Genomic DNA, 21,542 nt, shown 5'->3' on the forward strand with positions numbered 1-21,542 from the left:
CGAAGCTCCGTGTGAATTGAGCATGTGATAACAGTGTCAAAAGGTTAACGAAAATCTAGGTCGCATTTGTACCTGTGTCCAGAATAAAGGAAATACTAGGCTTTTCCTGCTCAGTAGTGGTAAAGCTGCCTCTCATTCTGAGTGCTGTCTTTAAAAGGGGAGCATATTGAGAGGGAATGATCAGCATGGCGGAAGATCCCGATATTTAGGCAAGAACATGACAGCAAGATTTAAATATTTGTCAAGAGTAATTGGTGGATGGCATTGCAAAATGTAGCATTAAGACCCATGAATAGAAGATATATATGAGCAACTAGATTTCATTTCAGTAGAAAGACGTTCTCATAATTAAAATACCTCACACCTTGGAGGAGATGAAATACAGATGAAACGGATAACAATCTAGCATGGAGATAATGAATGCCTGAACCAGGCCATGTCAGTGGGACATGACAATTGGCAATTTCTAATTGTTTAACTTGGTAACTGATAGAAAGTGGGGAATGAGGGAAAAGGAGGTTTCTGTGACATCTCACCCCATTGAGTTTTATGCAGTTCATTGATGTATTTGCATTGCTCCCTTTTATGTTTTTTCCTCATTTAACATATTATTAGCAGCCAAATGATGTAACTGATTAAAACCCTTTCTCCATATAACAGTGTTCATTCTACCTGGTTTTATTCCACTATTTCCAGAAATCCTTAGCTGTAAAATGTCTTGTGAATTCCCACCCCACAAAGTATCCCATTTGAAATTCAGCAAGCTATCTGTTATCTGGGGAATGTCAAAATTAATTTGACAAAAACATGGGTGAGGAAAGCAGGGAGCCCTGGACATTCTGAACAAAGATGTGATATCAGTATTTACCATGGAACTCATTTGATTATAAGTCATCTAGAAGCATAATCACAATAATGGCCAGAAAAGCCACAGAAGCAAAATAATTGAGTTAAAGTTGAGAGTTTGCTGGCAAATAACCTCATCGTGTCATGACCTAAAAAGCAGCATGGATGTAAAATGTTGTAATAAAAATTTAAAGAGAAAGACAGAACTTGGTGGGAATGTACACACAATGTGAATTCACAAGATTCCCAGAAAATTGAAAAGGAGAGACCAGTGGGATTTCAGCTTCTGCCATCCCTCCCGTATTTTGAACTCTTAATTAATTTGGAAGGCTGAAGGGCTTTGGAAAGATGATTTGAAATCTTTTTATTTCTGAGGTCCCATTAGTTAACTGTAGTTTTCCTTATTTTAACAAATAATAATAAAAAGTACATCTTTACTATAAGTCTCAAATGTATTCCTCAAGTATGTCTCTGGTAAGAAACTATAAATATGCTTTTACCCAGAAAACTCTTAATGGCTCATTCAAAAGGAAAAAGCATTTACAGCTCCTTCTCCCAAGTCACTCTTTGAAATGTAGAATAATGTGACCTGACAGATTATAATAACTACCAAACAGCATCTTCATTAATTGTAATGGGCAAACCAATAATATGGATCTTTATGATGTTAACATGTTTTATAATATATCAAGTCAAGACCATACTTGTAGCTGGAATAAAATTTGATTGCAAATTTGTGTGTTTTGATTTTAGCAGGATGTGTGGAAAAATTGTAGATTTTTTCCTGATTTCCTTAAAATAAAAACAAATAATGAAAATTTTGACAGATCATTCAGTGATGCTAATGGTATCACTACCATTTCATGTACTTTCGTCTACCTTAAGTGTTTTTAAAAAGCAAACATACTATCTGTGAAATATGAAGGAAGAAGATTAAAAAGAGGTGAATTAGATGAGGTACTTCTGAGACTTTGGAAGTGTTTTTACTTATTTTTAATTTTCCTTTTTTGTAGGTGAAAGCCATTCTGAAGGTTGCCTTAGGAAGTTGAACATAAGATGGACTCCAGGGAATTAGAAGCCATATTTTTCCATGCAACCCTGCTCTCAGGCCCCTGTGGACAAGTTGCTTTTCTTTTTAGAACCTCAGTTTCCTCATATATAAAAAGCAGAAAGATCAGCAGTAGATATCCTCATGGAGTGTTGTTCAGTGACTGCATGGTGACTGAGAAACATTTTAGCTATCTTAAAATGATGTTCATAATAATATAGTGAATAGTCTTATTTAACATTTATGGATGCTTGTAGTTGGCTAAGCACATTATAGGGAAAGGGCTACCTAGGATTGAAATGGCCACAGCCCTACATTACTCAGCCCTGCCATACCCTGTATCATTCCCTTTCAAATGAAATCAGAGTGTGTTGATATCAGGAATTAGTTCTGTTCTTCTTAGAAGAGCAGGCAAGAGCCTTGATGACTTGTGCGCCTGAGAAAGTACAGTTACAGACACTTAAGTACCTACCAAATTATCAACAGGTTGAGAATTAATCATACCCAGCAATATTATACAATACCAACAGCACAACCTATCAATAAATAAATATGTTGAGCACTTACACGTGCTAATATAATTTTCAATGAACTAGAAATAGGCTATTTAAGTTATGTACTATTTTGAATAAGCCACTATTAGCTTCACTAAATTTTGAAGTAAAATTTTCATTAAATATTTATTAATCAATATGCTTAGAGAAATACAAAGCAGTCTATCTCAACATTTACCCACAGGGCCAAGAGTGGGCATACTGTTCACCTCAGGCTCCTGCATCGTCTTATTGTCTGACAATGTTAGTCGTGCAGTTGACGCTCGTTGGTTGGTTGATTGAATGAAAGACTATAAGGCAGTGTGTACTGTTTGATGAGTTCTGTTAGGCACTTAAGAAGTGCTAGAGGAGTTCAGTTAGGGTTGTAGTTCTTGCCCTGGCTGTGCATCAGAATTACCTAGAGTGTGCTTTTGAAATATGAAGGCCCAAGCTCCAGTTTCATGTGCTTATCTTGGTCTTAGTAGAACCTAAGTGTGTTTATATAACATTTAAAAGATGACTATAATGTACACCCAGGTTTAAGAATCATTGCCTTAGAAAAATCAGGTTTGGGCTGGATGCCTATAATCCTAGCATTTTGGGAGGCCAAGACAAGAGAATTGCTTGAGCTCAGGAGTTCAAAACCAGCCTGGGCAACATAATGAGACCTTATCTCTATAAAAAAAAAAATTTATACACACACACACACACACACACACACATACATATATACACATATGTGTACATATACATATATATCTACAAAATATATATATCCGCATATGTGTACATATACACATATGTGTATATATATATAAAATCAGGTTTGTATTTTTGAAGGAAATGGTATGTAGCTCAATCTTGAAGACTACATTTTGGTAGGTACTGAAATCTGTGCCAGAATCTATATCAGTCAGGATTTTACCAGGTCTTTTGACTGACCTCTGGAGAATGCCCACACAGAAATGTAGAATAATCTCCTTTACTTGAAAGTCACCTGATTGTGGATGTTAACCACATCTACAAAATACTTTTACAGCAACACCTCGATTAGTATTTGACTGCATAATAAATGAGTACCATAGCCTAGCCAAGCTGATACCTAACTATCACAGTGGATGTATTACAGGAGGGTGCCCAAATAGCATTACATGAACATATCAGTGAAGGTGGAAATGAGTGGGTGTGCCCAGTTTGCATTGAGCCTAGAGTTGAATGCAATTGAATGAATGAATCTTGAGAAGTGAGAGGAGAGGATGTTGGAAAGATAATGTGGAATGTAGAAATGTTGGACTAAAGAGTTTGGGCTTTTGAGCAGAAGAGAGAAAGCAACGCTGTAGCAGTGCTGTCCAACAGAACTTTTTCTCATGGTGGAAATGTTCTGCCTCTGTGCTAACAGAATAGCCACTGACCACACATGGGTATGGAGACAACTTGTGATGTAGCTATTGAGGCCAAAGAACTGAATTTTTAATTCTTGTTCATGTAATTTCAATAGCCATGTGTGGCTCATGGCTACTGTGTGGGAAAGCACCACTGTAGAGGCAGTATTCTGGTGGGAGGATGCATGACGAACTGGGGGAGAAGCAATGTGCAGACAGTCCAGTTAGGAGATGACCATAATAGTCCCAGTGGGAACTGGGCAGAAGCAGGGAATATGGAAAGGAGAGTTGGGGGTGAGGGAGAAGCGAATCGAAGATAATCTTACATTGACCATTTCTCTGTCTTTCTGGCCACTCCTGCTTCACTTCCTGCGCTACATCACCCAAGCACTTCCTATCCGTTAGATTCCTCAGAGCTGAGCCCCACTCATCTTTTCTCACTCATTTGCTCACTCTCCTCCTCACACTCACTTTCTCAGCTTCCATGATGAGCTCTGTGTTGACAACTCCCAAGTTTATCCTTTCTTAAATCTTGCCTCTCAGTCCTGCATGCTGATACTGCCACATAGAAACCTCAGGGACTAGTCTTTTCCTCCTAATCTTTTTTCTCTTCCAGTTCTCTGAATGTTGATAAATGTAATCATCATCCTCTCAGCTACTCAAGCCAGAAACCTCAGGCTCTTTGACACCCTGTTGATAACTGAGGCTCTCTCACCCCCATCCAGTTAATTACCAGGGTCTGCTGATTCTAGGTATAAATTATAGCTTCAATCTGTCCCTTACTTCTCATCTCCATTGCTAACCTCCTCAGGTAGGCTCCACCTTTCTTCCCTGGACTCATAGTCTTCCCATTACCACTTTTGCCACACACTGAGCTGTTCTTTAAATAATTCCTTTAAAAATAAAAATCAGATTTATTTATTTCTTCTGTGATGTGTAATGGAATTTTCCCGTTAATTTATCTGCCACATTACAGAATGTCACAGGATAAAGGGTTAATTAATTTCAGTTAATTTATTTAATAATATTTGTCCGTTTAATGTTTCCATAGCCCTGTTGAGCAGGTACTGTTGGGAAATATCACTAAAAAGATGGCACAGCCTATATCCCTTTGAGGCATATATTCCAATGAGAAAGACAGACATTAATCAAATAATTGCACAAATAACAATTAAAGTTGTGAGAAGTGACATTTAAGGAGAAGTATAAGGTGTGCTGTGAGCATATAAGGAGTAAACCTAAGCTAGCTGTGGGACCAAGGAATATCTCCATGAAGAGGAAAGGGAGCAAAGGAGATTCTAGGAAGAAGGAACTGCATGTGAAAAGATAGGAGGGAAATACTTTTCTTCAATAGAATACAATTTAAAACGTTAATAGAATACAGAAACTGACAACTGCATTTAGATGGAATGGAGTCTTGAATTTTCTGGAAAAGACTTAGTCTATTGCCACCTAATTATAAAACTTGAATAAAATGATTATATTAAATACTTTGACATGTTACCTCAAGTCAATTCAATAATCTGTTGGCTCACTTTCTTAGGTGTTGTAGATTAAGAGTAAGTATTTTTTCCTTCAGTATTATATTCCAATTAAGATGATACTATGTACATAAAAATACATGTCATATATATGTATTATATTATACTATTATAACATATGATGTAAAATTAAGAGCCAAAATGGTATAAAAAAGCAGTTCTAAATTTTTAATATTCTTACACTTTACACTCTAAACAGAAAAGTATCGACCTCAGAGTTTTTTTTTAATGTGGATGTATCTGTTGATATCTACTATATTAGAACTTAAAACACTTAAAACTGAGAAATCTAAAAAATATGTATTAATTCATGTAAATATAACCAATACACATTAATATAAATATGTAGAATAACTGTCCTCTAAAACAGTAAGAAGGGTATCATTTTTTATACATTTTGCAGATCTCTTTAAGAAAAGACAGCCAGATTCTTTTTATATATATATGTTTTTTTTTTATTATACTGTAAGTTCTAGGGTACATGTGCACAACCTGCGGGTTTGTTACATATGTATACATGTGCCGTGTTGGTGTGCTGCACCTATTAACTCGTCATTTACATTAGGTGTATCTCCTAATGCTATCCCTCCTCCCTCCCCCCACCCCACAACAGGCTCCCGTGTGTGATGTTCCCCTTCCTGTGTCCAAGTGTTCTCATTGTTCAATTCCCACCTATGAGTGAGAACATGAAGTGTTTGGTTTTTTGTCCTTGCAATAGTTTGCTGAGAATGATGGTTTCCAGCTTCAACCATGTCCCTACAAAGGACATGAACTCATCATTTTTTATGCCTGCATAGTATTCCATGGTGTATATGTGCCACATTTTCTTAATCCAGTCTATCATTGTTGGACATTTGGGTTGGTTCCAAGTCTTTGCTATTGTGAGTAGTGCCGCAATAAACATACATGTGCATGTGTCTTTGTAGCAGCATGATTTATATTCCTTTGGGTATATACCCAGTAATGGGATGGCTGGGTCAAATGGTATTTCTAGTTCTAGATCCCTGAGGAATCGCCACACTGACTTCCACAGTGGTTGAACTAGTTTACAGTCCCACCAACAGTGTAAAAATGTTCCTATTTCTCCACATCCTCTCCAGCACCTGTTGCTTCCTGACTTTTTAATGATCGCCATTGTAACTGGTGTGAGATGATATCTCATTGTGGTTTTGATTTGCATTTCTCTGATGGCCAGTGATGATGAGCATTTTTTCTTGTGTCTGTTGGCTGCATACATGTCTTCTTTTGAGAAGTGTCTGTTCATATCCTTTGCCCACTTTTTGATGGGGTTGTTTTTTTTTTTTCTTGTAAATTTGTTTGAGTTCTTTGTAGATTTTGGATATTAGCCCTTTGTCAGATGAGTAGATTGCAGAAGTTTTCTCCCATTCTGTAGGTTGCCTGTTCACTCTGATGGTAGTTTCTTTTGCTGTGCAGAAGAAGCTCTTTAGTTGAGTTAGATCCCATTTGTCTATTTTGGCTTTTGTTGCCATTGCTTTTGGTATTTTAGACATGAAGTTCTTGCCCATGCCTATGTCCTGAATGGTAATGCCTAGGTTTTCTTCTAGGGGTTTTATGGCTTTAGGTCTAACATTTAAGTCTTTAATCCATCTTGAATTAATTTTTGTATAAGGTGTAAGGAAGGGATCCAGTTTCAGCTTTCTACATATGGCTAGCCAGTTTTCCCAGCACCATTTATTAAATAGGGAATCCTTTCCCCATTGCTTGTTTTTCTCAGGTTTGTCAAAGATCAGATGGTTGTAGATGTGTGGTATTATTTCTGAGGGCTCTGTTCTGTTCCATTGGTCTATATATCTGTTTTGGTACCAGTACCATGCTGTTTTGATTACTGTAGCCTTGTAGTATAGTTTGAAGTCAGGTAGCGTGATGCCTCCAGCTTGGTTCTTTTGGCTTAGGATTGACTTGGCAATGCGAGCTCTTTTTTGGTTCCATATGAACTTTAAAGTAGTTTTTTCCAATTCTGTGAAGAAAGTCATTGGTAGCTTGATGGGGATGGCATTTAATCTATAAATTACCTTGGGCAGTATGGCCATTTTCACAATATTGATTCTTCCTATCCATGAGCATGGAATGTTCTTCCATTTGTTTGTGTCCTCTTTTATTTCATTGAGCAGTGGTTTGTAGTTCTCCTTGAGGAGGTCCTTCACATCTCTTGTAAGCTGGATTCCTAGGTATTTTATTCTCTTTGAAGCAGTTGTGAATGGGAGTTCACTCATGATTTGGCTCTCTATTTGTCTGTTATTGGTGTATAAGAATGCTTGTGATTTTTGCACATCAATTTTGTATCCTGAGACTTTGCTGAAGTTGCTTATCAGCTTAAGGAGATTTTGGGCTGAGACAATGGGGTTTTCTAGATATACAATCATGTCATCTCCAAACAGGGACAATTTGACTTCCTCTTTTCCTAATTGAATACCCTTTATTTCTTTCTCCTGCCTAATTGCCCTGGCCAGAACTTCCAACACTATGTTGAATAGGAGTGGTGAGAGAGGGCATCCCTGTCTTGTGCCAGGTTTCAAAGGGAATGCTTCCAGTTTTTGCCCATTCAGTATGATATTGGCTGTGGGTTTGTCATAAATAGCTCTTATTATTTTGAGATACATTCCATCAATACCTAGTTTATTGAGAGTTTTTAGCATGAAGGGCTATTGAATTTTGTCGAGGGCCTTTTCTGCGTCTGTTGAGATAATCGTGTGGTTTTTGTCTTGGGTTTTGTTTATATGCTGGAATACGTTTATTGATTTGCATATGTTGAACCAGCCTTGCATCCCAGGGATGAAGCCTACTTGATCACGGTGGATAAGCTTTTTGATGTGCTGCTGGATTTGGTTTGCCAGTATTTTATTGAGGATTTTTGCATCAATGTTCATCAAGGATATTGGTCTAAAATTCTTTTTTTGTTGTTGTGTCTCTGCCAGGCTTTGATATCAGGATGATGCTGGCCTCATAAAACGAGTTAGGGAGGCTTCCCTCTTTTTCTATTGATTGGAATAGTTTCAGAAGGAATGGTACCAGCTCCTCCTTGTACCTCTGGTAGAATTCGGCTGTGAATCCATCTGGTCGTGGACTTTTTTTGGTTGGTAAGCTATTAATTATTGCCTCAATTTCAGAGCCTGTTATTGGTCTATTCAGAGATTCAACTTCTTCCTGGTTTAGTCTTGGGAGGGTGTATGTGTTGAGGAATTTATCCATTTCTTCTAGATTTTCTAGTTTATTTGCATAGAGGTGTTTATAGTATTCTCTGATGGTAGTTTGTATTTCTGTGGGATCGGTGGTGATATCCCCTTTATCATTTTTTATTGCATTTATTTGATTCTTCTCTCTTTTCTTCTTTATTAGTCTTGCTAGTGGTCTATCAATTTTGTTGATCTTTTCAAAAAACCAGCTCCTGGATTCATTGATTTTTTTGAAGGGTTTTTTGTGTTTCTATCTCCTTCAGTTCTGCTCTGATCTTAGTTATTTCTTGCCTTCTGCTAGCTTTTTTATGTGTCTGCTCTTGCTTCTCTAGTTCTTTTAATTGTGATGTTAGGGTATCAGTTTTAGATCTTTCCTGCTTTCTCTTGTGGGCATTTAGTGCTAATAATTTCCCTATATGCACTGCTTTAAATGTGTCCCAGAGATTCTGGTATGTTGTGTCTTTGTTCTCGTTGGTTTCAAAGAACATGTTATTTCTGCCTTCATTTCGTTATGTACCCAGTAGTCATTCAGGAGCAGGTTGCTCAGTTTCCATGTAGTTGAGCGGTTTTGAGTGAGTTTCTTAATCCTGAGTTCTAGTTTGATTGCACTGTGGTCTGAGAGACAGTTTGTTATAATTTCTGTTCTTTTACATTTGCTGAGGAGTGCTTTACTTCCAACTACGTGGTCAATTTTGGAATAGGTGCAGTGGGGTGCTGAGAAGAATATATATTCTGTTGATTTGGGGTGGAGAGTTCTGTAGATGTCTATTAGGTCCGCTTGGTGCAGAGCTGAATTCAATTCCTGGATATCCTTGTTAACTTTCTGTCTCGTTGATCTATCTAATGTTGACAGTGGGGTGTTAAAGTCTCCCATTATTATTGTGTGGGAGTCTAATCTCTTTCTAGGTCTCTAAGGACTTGCTTTATGAATCTGGGTGCTCCTGTATTGGGTGCATATATATTTAGGATAGTTAGGTCTTCCTGTTAAATTAATCCCTTTACCATTATGTAATGGCCTTCTTTGTCTCTTTTGATCTTTGTTGGTTTAAAGTCTGTTTTATCAGAGACTAGGATTGCAACCCCTGTCTTTTTTTGTTTTCCATTTTCTTGGTAGATCTTCCTCCATCCCTTTATTTTGAGCCTCTGTGTGTCTCTGCATGTGAGATGGGTTTCCTGAATACAGCACACTGATGGGTCTTAACTCTTTATCCAATTTGCCAGTCTGTGAAAGACAACTGGATTCTTATATCTGTTTCTGCACTTAAAAGTTGCAATATATTGTTTTGGTTGAAGTACATGAAGATGATTCAGTCTTACATAGACAGGTAGTAAAAGGAAGCGTATTTTAAAGCCTTTTCAGATAATTGTGGATGTTCTTCTTGGATTGCACAATCAAACTCGACAACTAGTAGTTTATAAAGGTTGGTTGCAATGTGGAATGTTGAAACTGTATTAATAAATTTTCACTACTTGCCTTGCGTTTTGAAAGGACCTTTACCCAAGCATGATTTTTGCCACCATGCTTCGGTCAGTTGGAAGGTATCGATTCACTAAGTTAAGTAGATTTTACAAATCTTTATTCATTTCATTATATGATATGAAAAAAAAAATCACATTTGTTAACATTACCTTCAGCCTCAACAGAAAAGTCATTGACTATTAGGAAGCTGTCAAATTCACAGTGATGAATTTAATTGTCCTAAATTCTAATATTTGGTTGAAAACTTGTATTTTGTCACTAACAGGAAATGTTGTCAGTTGTTTTCCTTGAAATGACAGTTGCATGTTGTTCATTTTCGAGAAAGTATCTGCTAAATACTTGTCTGTGTAACCAAATTTTGTGTCAGTCATCTGTCAAGTAAAAATGGTATTCTGTGAAAAAAAGGGCAGTTTTAATGCACAACTCAAAAATCCTGCAATCCCTTTCTCTTGAGACAATCATCATACTTCTGTGTGCAACAGAAATGCTGAATGGATACTTCCATTTCTCCCCATAGAATATTACAAAGATGTGTACTCAACGCTCAAGATTTAGTAATGTTAGTACTTATTAGTGCACCATCAAGAACATTCTTAAGGGAAGTGACAACTTGTTTTTTTTCACTGTGAGCATGTGGTGGTGAAGAATGCCTGGTAGTCCAGTCTGGTGCCAATGTGGGATTGTGCTAAGGTGCTGGCAGTTTTACCCACTATGACTTTTGTACCATCATTGCAGATGGTAATTCAGTCAGAAAGGCAAATAACATCTAGTATTATTATGAAAATAGTTTTGACCTTGCAGGTTCCGCAGAGGTCTGTGGAGCACACATCCATTGGCACAGAGGGTGGTACGAGAAGAGAGAAAGAACCATGAACCCAAGTTGGTAGGAAGGCTTCCAAGGAAGAACTGAGCTGGACCTTAAAGGAGAGTTAAGATTTGGATAGGTGGTAAGGAGTAGGTGGTTAGGAGAGCGGGAGGGGATTTCAGGACAGAGAAACCATGGGAGCAAAGGAGTAGAGAGAAGAAGGACCATGACATAGTCAAAAGACTAATGAGAAAGATAGTTGGGTTGGAAGGTTGGGATGGGGAGTAATAGTTTATAAAATGTGGCATATAATCAGATTATAAGGCATCTGAAAAGTTTAGGCTTCCTCTAGAGGTTGCTGGGAGTAACTAATGGTTTTTGACCCCTTCTGTGACTTGCTGAGCATATTGGTTTAGGAACATCTTTCTGGTGGCAGTGTAAAAGGTAAATTGGTGAAGAGGAGAACCGGATGCAAGGAGACCAATGGGGTGTTAATTGTAACCTCATTAGTAGGGGTGAAGAGCACAGACTAGAACGATGGCAATAGATGGAACAGATTGAAAGCTAAACTAACTGCCTCAGAGGTAGAGGCAATATGAGAACTAAAGATGAAAAAGTCAAAGGTCACCTTTATTTTATATTGCATAACCCCAATTGTTTGCCAAGGACATTGTCTATTAGGGAAATGTAAAAAAAAATTGGGTGCTTTTATATATGGTCCCACATAAGACTTTATCCTCCCAAAAAATCAGAATGCTTCCTTTTTTTCCAATAGCAGGACTATATCATTGAATGTTATTTTCCTTTTGCCCTGCTGCCAAGAGGCTTTATGCCAGTTTTCATGTTAAGATCACAACAACTACAATTGTCTCAATGGTTAGTACATTTTCTTCCTCCTACCTTCTCTGGCTCTGGTTCTGTTTATAATTCTTTAATGGTATTGTATTTATTCTTCTCGATACCAGATGTCTTACGTCTTCTTTTGGAAGAGGCTAGGAGAAGGGGAGAATACAATTTAGTCGCTCTTAACATATTTTATTCTTTTATGGAATAAGGCCCTCTTTATCACACTTTACTCAGAACCTGAAGAAAGACTAAAAGCCTCTGATGTCCAAAACCAAAGCACTATTCCTTAATTTGAGAGAATTTCAACAAATTCAGTTAATCTGGTTGCCCAATTCAAAGCATGTTAGAAGCAGCAGGTAATAGGGTAACACAACACCTATTAAAGACAGGTAAATTGATAGCTAAAAGAAGTAATCCCTGATAATCTGAGTAATAATAGAAGAAGCAAGATGCAGGTGGAAGTTTCTGATGATTATAAGCTATGTGAATGTACCCAACACAGGTAGTAATGAATAAAGAACTGTTACCTGTTAAGGTAGAGAATACCATCGTGAAAGCTCACATTTATTGAGCTTTTACTATATTCCAGGTTTTGTGCCGTTGCCTTGCATGCATCATCTCAGTTAATCTTCACAATAACCCTGCCTTTCTATGATTTCCCCTTTTTACAAATGAGTCAATTTAGTTTTAAAGAGATACAATATACACACAAAGGCACATGGCTAGTTGTACATGGCATAGTTAAGATTTGAAGCTAGTAGCTCTGCCAGATACCAAAGTCTGTGTTCTTTATTCTCATTTTGGACTCTTTCATTTACCTGCTAAATAATAATAGCTTATGTTCACTATCATCTTTTAAGAGAGTTTTGTAAGGTTTTATTTATTTACTATCTATAGTCAGCTGAAAACATTTTTTCATCACTGTTTTTTTGTTGTTGTTGTTGTTGTTGTTTTTTTGAGACAGAATTTTCTCTTGGTGCCCAGGCTGGAGTGTAATGGCACGATCTCGGCTCACCGCAACCTCCGCCTCCCATGTTCAAGCAATTCTCCTGCCTCAGCCTCCCGAGTAGCTGGGATTACAGACATGCACCACCACACCTGACTAATTTTGTATTTTTAGTAGAGACGGAGTTTCTCCATGTTGAGGCTGGTCTCGAACTCCTGACCTCAGGTGATCTGCCCGCCTCGACCTCCCAGAGTGCTGGGATTACAGGCGTGAGTCACCACGCCTGGCCTGTACCACTGTTTTAAATGAGACATTCATTTTTTAAAATTGTGTTTTGGAAACATCTGTGCATCCCTATTTCCACACCACAAAGAACAGCCATTCTTGTAGACTGCTTTTTGAGTTAAAGGAAGAAAAGTAATATCTATATAAAACAAGAATCAACTGGTAGGAATTGTCACAATCCTTTGCTTTGCTGGGCACTAGGTACTCTGATTTGTTTTTCTTCCTCTAGCTTTGAATGAAGTTGCAAACGTTGATTTCCAGAGCAGTCGTCTGAGATCATGGCCCAGGGGTACATGTGACATAAGCGGTTGACCAGGGAATTACAGATTATGACAGCACTCTTGTGTAGCTGAAAAGCTAAAAATAGCCCAGGGCAGTTCTAAGACTGGAAATGGAAACCTACTGTAAAAGATGAGTTCACCAAAGAAATTGTACCAGAAAAACCCTTAGATGACTTTCAAACATGTGTCACTATGGGAGTGACAGATTGTAACATTAAGGGAAGCTGCAGAAGAATTATCTGAGAACCTAGTAAAGAACCCAAGACTTCCTACTTTGGTTATGCCCCCACTTATTTATCTTCTTCATCTCACCTTATTTATCTTCTTCTTCTCAGCTTAAGTCTAAATAGCTATAGCTTAAAATTTGAGAGACTGCTAACCTGACACAGGTGTCTACTAACTTGACATAGTCACATGTGACACAGGTGACTTAGAAAAGGTGGGCAATTCACAGCTATCGATTTGGTGACTGATTTGATATTTGTGAGTCATGACCAGTTTTGTGATCTAAGAACCAAACATAGGTAAGTTAAAGATAGTTGAAGTATATAATTAAGAAGAATCAGAGGATGGGCGGAGGGGAACATACAGTTACAAAGTCAAGCTACATTTGTTGTTCCATAAAACTAAGGATCTTAAAGTTTGTGGATAGAATATTGTGAAAGTTCACTAAATCATAAAGAATCTGGTTGTAGCAATATTATTTTGGTTCCAACTGATTCCAGAATATAAGATTGGAGCTATTGCTTTAAAAGTTTAGAAGTGTGATTTAGGACAACTCTCTTGTCTAAGTGGAAAACCTACAGATCATTCTTCCTCAGGAGATGGTACAAACTGAAAATGCTCACAGGGTCAAAAAAGCTTGAAGTAAGCATGGCTGGATATTAAATCCATAATGGATATTAAAGCAAGATACCTTGAGGATATTTGAACCTTCAGAGGTTAGCCTCTAGGAGAATAATCATTCACTCTCACAAATGTCCTTTTTTACCACCTGTCTTGTTGTATTATATCTGTCTTTTGTAATGCTTTATTGGGAATATCTTAAAGTTTGATCTCTCCTACATTTCTTTTACCAACATTACCACTTACAGATGAGAACAGTGCAAATGGATGATGATGTCTTCTAGAAAAGGAGAGTATAAAAACAACCACTATAGGCATTTTCACATTTTTTTCTTTTCATTTATTGACTATTTATTGTTCTGCTTTTCTGCAGATCACCTCTAAGGAAGACTAAATTGAGATTTTTAAAATGATCAAAAGTCTGTGGGAAAACAGGAAAGCCAAATATATATATATTTAGTCATGCTAATGAAAATTATAATTATAACTGTGGGTTTAAGAAAAAGATTCAGTAAGAGTCCTCTACCCCATAAGAAGGCTCCTAACTCAGCATCTTCCACCCTTGTTAATTAATGGCATTTAAGGAAGTTTTATTTTCAATGTCATTTCAAAGTTCTGTTTTCATATTTCCTCTACCCTTTTTCAGAAATTTAAAGAATACTGAAAATCCTATGAGAACTCCATTTGATAAAAGTACTGCTTCCTTGGCATGAACTAGAGGGAAATATTTAATACTCATTATGCTCAAGGCATTGTGCCTTCATCCTCACCAGGGTCTAAAATGTGGTATTCTAATGATAGAACTCTAGAGTTTAACACAGGCAAACGGAAACAGAGGTAAAATCAGGAAGCCATTGATATGTGAACATTCCCTTGCATACAAGGCATTTCATGGCACAATCTAATGGTATTTATAAGTGAACTACATCTATCCTTGAGAAATGACTGAAAATAACAAGTTCAGGACTAGTTATAGCCATTTACTTATATAAAACACAAGACTATTTTTTAAGAATTTCTACATGTTTTAACTTGCAACAGAAATTATTTGTATACCAATAATAAGTAGTATGTTTTGAATCTAAAGAAATATATGAGTCAAAATACACAATTGATAATCTGGTAGTTATGCAGGCGGCATGTAAATTATGGAAAGTCGGTCAACGGGTTGGTGCCCTTCTAAAATTAGCATGCCACATTCCAGTTGAGTGTCCACATTACAGAAAACATGCTCACCTTGCTAAACCCAGGGCTGCCTGACGGTGCCCTGAAATATTTCTCCCTTTTCCTTTCGGAACTAATTTAATAAAAATGAACTCTTTTAAGGTCACTGTATACATCATTCCCTGTTTTGTTTTTCATGACCACAACCCCAGATTGTGCTGGGACACCATCCACTCCCAGCAGTTGCTGTCCCTTCTGAAGCTGTCTTATTCAGCCACCTGTTCAAATGGATACCAGGGTTCACAGTGGCTGTAAATCACACCATTTCTGTGTTTGGATTGCTTGGTGCAAGCACCATCCAGGGATGCATAGGAACCTCTCATAACCAGTCTCTCCATAACTCAGGTTGAGTGCTTACCTTTGAAGAGATATTTGGTGCCCTCCCCCACTTAGCAGTCTTCTCTTAGCAGACAGAATTCCCAGACTGAATCACATGGAATCATATAAGCCTAGTCCGTATTGCCCTTTACCCCACTTACTCAGTTACCTGTGTGGTTTTCAGGATTTCATCAGTAAGAAGACCCAAGACAATCTACTGAAAAGTGTTTAAATAATAAGATTGTTCAATTAGTGAAAGATAGTAATAAGCATTCCACAAAAAAAGAGTATTTCATTTGGGCAGTATCCATAGCAAAGTTAGAGCTCTCTAGTTAAAAGGTGTACATGAAAAAAACAAAATACATATTTTGACTATCATATTGGGAAAAGTAGAAAACACTGAAGTCAAATGAGGGTGGAGCAAAGCACTCATACCCTCTGGTGGATATGTTGATTTTATAAATATTTTGGATGACAGTTTAGCAACCTATGTATCAAAAGCTTTTAAAAAGGCTGCGCCACTTAAAATCTGCTTCTGGAATTTAGTAATTGAACATGTGCACAGATACATAATGTACAAAGATGCTCATTGCAGCAGTGTTTATAAAGGCAGAAAATTGGAAACTACTTCTGTGCTCATCAGTGGAGGAACTCTTTTACTAAATTATATTGCAGCTATTACACATGTTGTAAAGCTTTCTATAAAGCTAGCAAGTGTCTATAATAGATGTTTATAAAACAGTATGTATAATATGGTATCATTTTGGTTAGTGTGTTTCTGTGCTCTTGCATGCATGTATGTCCATCTAAGCCTGAAAGGATGTACTCCAAAATTTTAAGAAACTTAGCTCATGTCTAGGAGATGGGATTACATATGACTTTTATTTTTTTCTGTATACTTTTTTTGTATCTTCAGAATTTTTTTGTGTTGAGTATATATTTTATCAGAAAAAAAAAATTTTATTCTAAGAAAAAAATAAACCTGAGCCCTTGAGTTCTCAGCAGAGAACTCAAGGTGAACAAGCAAGACCTGGCCACTAACCTTCAGAAGCTAATAGTGTGGTTTAACAGGGCAGGAAGCAGACAGTGTGATTTGTACAAAAATCATTCTGGGCCATTCCTGAGTACACCCTGATCATCATAGAGTCACAACCAAGGGATGTTCTTGGAACATCCTGACACATTTGACTCTAAAACAGACTTGGAGTCCAAGCTTCAGGATGCATTTTCGTCCTTGAATGGGCTCCTTTTCTACTGTGCTTCTTTGCTGTCAGCACATTCCTGAATGCCTGGTCGGGTGAAAAACAAGCTCATTTACTCCCTACAGCACACACCATTTACTGAGCTGACTTCCTGTGTGGCTCCCCTGTGTGTCCAGAGTTACTAATAAGTTACTTCCTTTCCGCCCCACCCCAGCTTCCATAGTACTTGTCTTTCCACCTTCGGAAGTCAGCCTTCCATACCTGCAGTTCTTGGCACTTTTTTGGCTCAATTATTACTGTTTTTCTTGAACTTTGTAGTTTGCATTTTGATAAAAATGAAAAAAATTTGATCTAGTGTCTTCTATCTCTGCAATATTTTTGCACCATTTTGTTGGGGGGAAAAAACGTTCTACTTATTACTCATGCCTTGACTCTGATGCCTGAACTCTGCTACAGTTAGGAAAAACACTTCGGAATATGTGTCATTCATAACTGCATGGCATGTAAATAAAATTTTATTATGTTCCATATTTTGTGAAATCTAAATATTTACATAAAGGCTTTTGCTTCTAATCTTTTGTTTCCTAGAACTTGCCATGTACCTGGATTCACAATTTACTGAAAAATAGAAGATCCCATATTTTTACTTTAGTAGTTGTCTATTATTACAGTTTTTTTCCCTTTGTGTTCTTCTTGGAATTAACTACTTTTTCTTGTCTTAAAAATTGTAGAGAGCCCCATGTTTTTGCCATATTTGCACATCAGTTACACTTCAAATTATGTGAATGTTTTGATATTTACTTTTCGTAGTGTAATTCTTCAACTTTATGTTAGACAGTAAACCTTTCTTGCATCCTGCTAGGCGTAAAGGTTAAGAGACCATTAACCCAAATGAGCCTGGAATACTCTCCAATCTCATAGTAAATGACAACCATATCAGGGGAGGAATAGGCTATTTGGGAATTCTGATACAGTAAGTCAATCTCACTTGCTGTCCAAGGCAAGTTTCAAACACCCTTACACATAAACAAGAATTTGAGCAAAGATCCTAATCTGACTGCTTTTGTTCAGACCTTGGACAAATAATTAACTTCAGCATTTTTAACTATCTTTATTTTTACCTTTATTCAGATATTGGACAAATAATTTAACTTCAGCATTTTAACTATCTGCTTTTATTTAGGCCAGTCCCCTTATTTGTTACATATTCTTTCCAGGCTAGTGATATTAGTTTCTCCCTTTTCCCCATTATGTGGTAGAATGTCTTCTGCCAAGAGATAGGAAACCTGAATTTCACAGCAGTAGAGACTGGCACTCTTTTCTCTAGTATTGCATTCTAATAGTACCATATTGGAGTTTGACCTACTTATTACACACAGGCAAATGTTGCCAAGTCCGTGAGGTTTTCCTCCAAATAAAGGGCCATGGTCTTGCATCACACATGGGAGGTTTGCATGCAGACCAGATTATCTGGGAGCTAACTGCCAACCTGTGCCACTGTGCAAGGGAAGAGTGCCTGGAGCCATGTACAGATGTGGTTCTCATTCCAGACCTAATTCTTCAGAATTTAACTTCAGTGAGCTCCTGCTGGACTCCACCAAAGGCAACAGAATGTGGGCTACAGAGAACAAGTTGCTTTTTGTACATTTTTCAGATGTTTGCAATGATGACCAGGTTTTCCTGACTATATTCCATTGGACCCCACTTCCCCTTTGTTCTTCTGAGAAATTATATATATATATTTTTCTCCCTGCACAATTTTCCTCTAGCAGTAGCCCTGGTTGTCACCCATAGTATAGTCCTCATTGAAAGTAAGAGAAATTGAATGGACCTAAAGGACTCTGTGGCTGAAATGAAAAAGACATGGCTCAGCATTTTCATATAGTTTTAAATACTCTTAAAGTTTATTGATTTGAAATAACTGAAATTGCAAATATAAGAATTGGATAGTGGTATCAGCCTAAGACATGGGTGTGTCTTTGTTTTCCTAGCCCTTTATTGCCCTGGATAGGAAAGGTCTCATGGCAGTCATGCTGTTTGTGCTTAGAATTCCTGGTTAAATGCACTGGATGAAGGTGCATTGAGATGGGTTACATCAGCAGCATTCATTCTGCTGGTGAAAAAACCTGCCAATTAGGAACTTCAGATACTGGTAATAAACCTTCATGTGTTCCACAGTGGAAAAGGGGAAAGGAACGATAAATATCACGTTTCATATAAGTAGCAAAAAATATATGTTCTCAAAAGTGAAGAAAAGGAGAAAGTGGTATGTGGTAAAATTGCGTAGCTTCTGTGCTAATTGATAATGAAGAGGAGAATTAATCACATTTAATGAACACAGTGTACAAGTTATACACCAAATGATTGCAAAATGAAATCTCCTTATCAGTTTTTAATGAATCATAGAAAACTTTTCAATATCACTTAGTTAAAAAGCAGTCGATTCTTAACAAAATTAACATGAGCATTCTGACAAGCTGTGTGAGAACACAAATTCAAATCATTCCTCAGAGTAAATTAGAACAATTCTATCCAACCCCATATGCTAACAGGTATTTTTGTATTTGGTCTCTCTTCTGCCGTCATTTCCTTTTAAACCGTAAGGATTTTAAGCTCTAAACTAAAGGCTTCTATATTTTGTTGTTGCTGGTTCTTTTGGTTTCTTAAAATTTGTTTGCTAGGAATGAGGGACATCATTTGTAGATTAGGGGACAAACACCAATGACTAGTTCAGCTTTTGTTTATATGGGAGTATCTTTTGGCATTTGTTTGAAGTTATCCCATGATATCTTCTATAAAGCGGTGAGGTAGGTCCAAAAAGAAGTCATGAAAAATGGTAAAAGGTTAGAAAATAAGACATAAGAAGGATGAGATTTTCATCAACAGTGTTTTGTCTTAGATTTTTCTGCTTGTTAAATAAACTTCACTCCCTTGGATAGGCAGTTTTGTTTACTATGTTCGTTTTCAACCTTGATATGCCTTTGCTGCTTGAGGTGGAAATAATTCTGGGATGATTGTGTTACATATGTAATATTGGTATGTTCTCATGAGTTTATAGAATAATGCTGTACGTTCAATTCAAATACTTCCTTTCACCAAGAATAGACCATGTTTGCCATGTCAGTCATAGTGGCCATGACTGGTAAGCTAACTAGTAGTGGATGTATTTTTCTTTCACAATAAACCTATTAAAGCTTGAAAATTAACACAAGTCAGCACTTTTTCAAAAAATTATATATTACAATTTGTTTTTCTGTTTTACACAGGAAGAATTTAATGGAAAACCTGACTCCCTCTTTTTTAATGATGGCCAGCGAAGAATTGACTTTGTTCTAGTATATGAGGATGAAAGCAGAAAAGAGACCAATAAAAAGGGTACAAATGAAAAACAAAGGGTAAGTTTTTATGCTATTTTCCTTTCTTTTTAATTCTTATATTGTAACATGAAAAAACTGCTATTTTGTATAAGTAATAAAGTGAAACTGGTGTTGAAATATCATACACAAAACTGTTTCATATTTTCTCTGCTCATGTTCTCTCAAAGCATATTAACAAAACGTTTTTTAAAATATGAATCAGAAACTTCCTCAGGCTCTTAACCTCATTTGGTTTCACAGCTGAAAGTAGACTTTCTTTCAAGGAATTGGACTTTCTATTGTACAGAAGAGATTTACCTTAAGCATGCCTGGCTATTCAATTAGGTGGCACAGGAAGCTAATGATTAATAATGACAAGTGTAATAACAACTAGCTTTCAATGTGTGCTCACTCAGGTATTGTACATACATTTGCATACATGTTCTCCTTTTATACAGCATGAAGTGTGTTCTATAATCACACCATTTTATGGATGATAGAGATGACCCTTAGGTTAGATGAGTATACAAGGTCATGGAATCTAGTCTGGCAAGTGGTGACGCCATGGTTCAAACTGTCTTGAATATGGAAACTGTGCTCTTGACCTCGCATTTTTCTCTGTTACCTCCCTTCCCTCCCTTTCATTCATTGCATTGCCAGTCAAGCTGCTCTCTTCTCCCTTTCCTTTGCACCAAGCTTTCTTAGGTAAAGGGCCATCTTTATCTCAGGATATTAAAACAGTAGGGCAGGGTTATAAACAACTCCCTGGAACATTTTTACCTGTACCCAAACTGCATTAAAGTAAAACAGACAAAAAAGAGTGCATATGTGTGTTACTTTCACCCACTTTAGAAATCATTCCTCATCCTTTTTTTCTTCCCCTTTTCACATATATGTGCACTCTGTCTCTCACACACGCACACACACACACACACACACACACAAAACTTTAACTGTCCCTGTCTAGACTGTCTCCTTGAAATATGCCAACTTTAAATCTATTGATTTTTGCCCATTCTTTCAAATCAAGTGATAAAACCTTTTTAAAAATGAAGTAATCAGTACTGCTTTATTCATCTGTTTGTTTCAGAGGGGGTTAAGTTTGGCATTTTATATTTGCATGGTGGAATAGAATGAGCCCAGACTTTGGAAACTGACCTTCAAGTTCTAATTCTGCCACTCTATTGGAGTAATTCTAGTTGTAACAAACAAGCTCCCAGATGACAGGGACTTAACACAAAAACAGAGTGTTTATTGTTCACGTCAAGGTCAAATGTAGCATCCCTGTTTGGCACATAGTTTGGGGTTGGGCCTCTGTCCTTTGCAGTTATCAAGAAACCCAAGCCTGACAGAAGCTCTGCTATATTCCACAGGTAGACTCCCGGGTCATCCTGAATATCAACATAGAT

At 37.1% G+C, this 21,542-nt stretch overlaps 1 protein-coding gene across 4 annotated transcripts in view; it reads left to right on the plus strand.

Annotated features, from left to right (window-relative positions):
- Positions 1-21,542, plus strand: part of ANO6 (anoctamin 6) — a 212,809-nt gene that overhangs the window by 93,189 nt on the left and 98,078 nt on the right. For all 4 annotated transcript variants that reach the window (XM_024256710.3, XM_024256712.3, XM_024256711.3 and 1 more), the window contains one exon: positions 20,044-20,172. In XM_024256710.3, coding sequence (XP_024112478.1) covers positions 20,044-20,172 — 129 coding nt within the window. The remainder of the gene's footprint in view (positions 1-20,043; positions 20,173-21,542) is intronic.

This window comes from Pongo abelii, chromosome 10 (genome assembly GCF_028885655.2).
Source record: "Pongo abelii isolate AG06213 chromosome 10, NHGRI_mPonAbe1-v2.0_pri, whole genome shotgun sequence".
Classification (NCBI taxonomy): Eukaryota; Metazoa; Chordata; class Mammalia; order Primates; family Hominidae; genus Pongo; species Pongo abelii.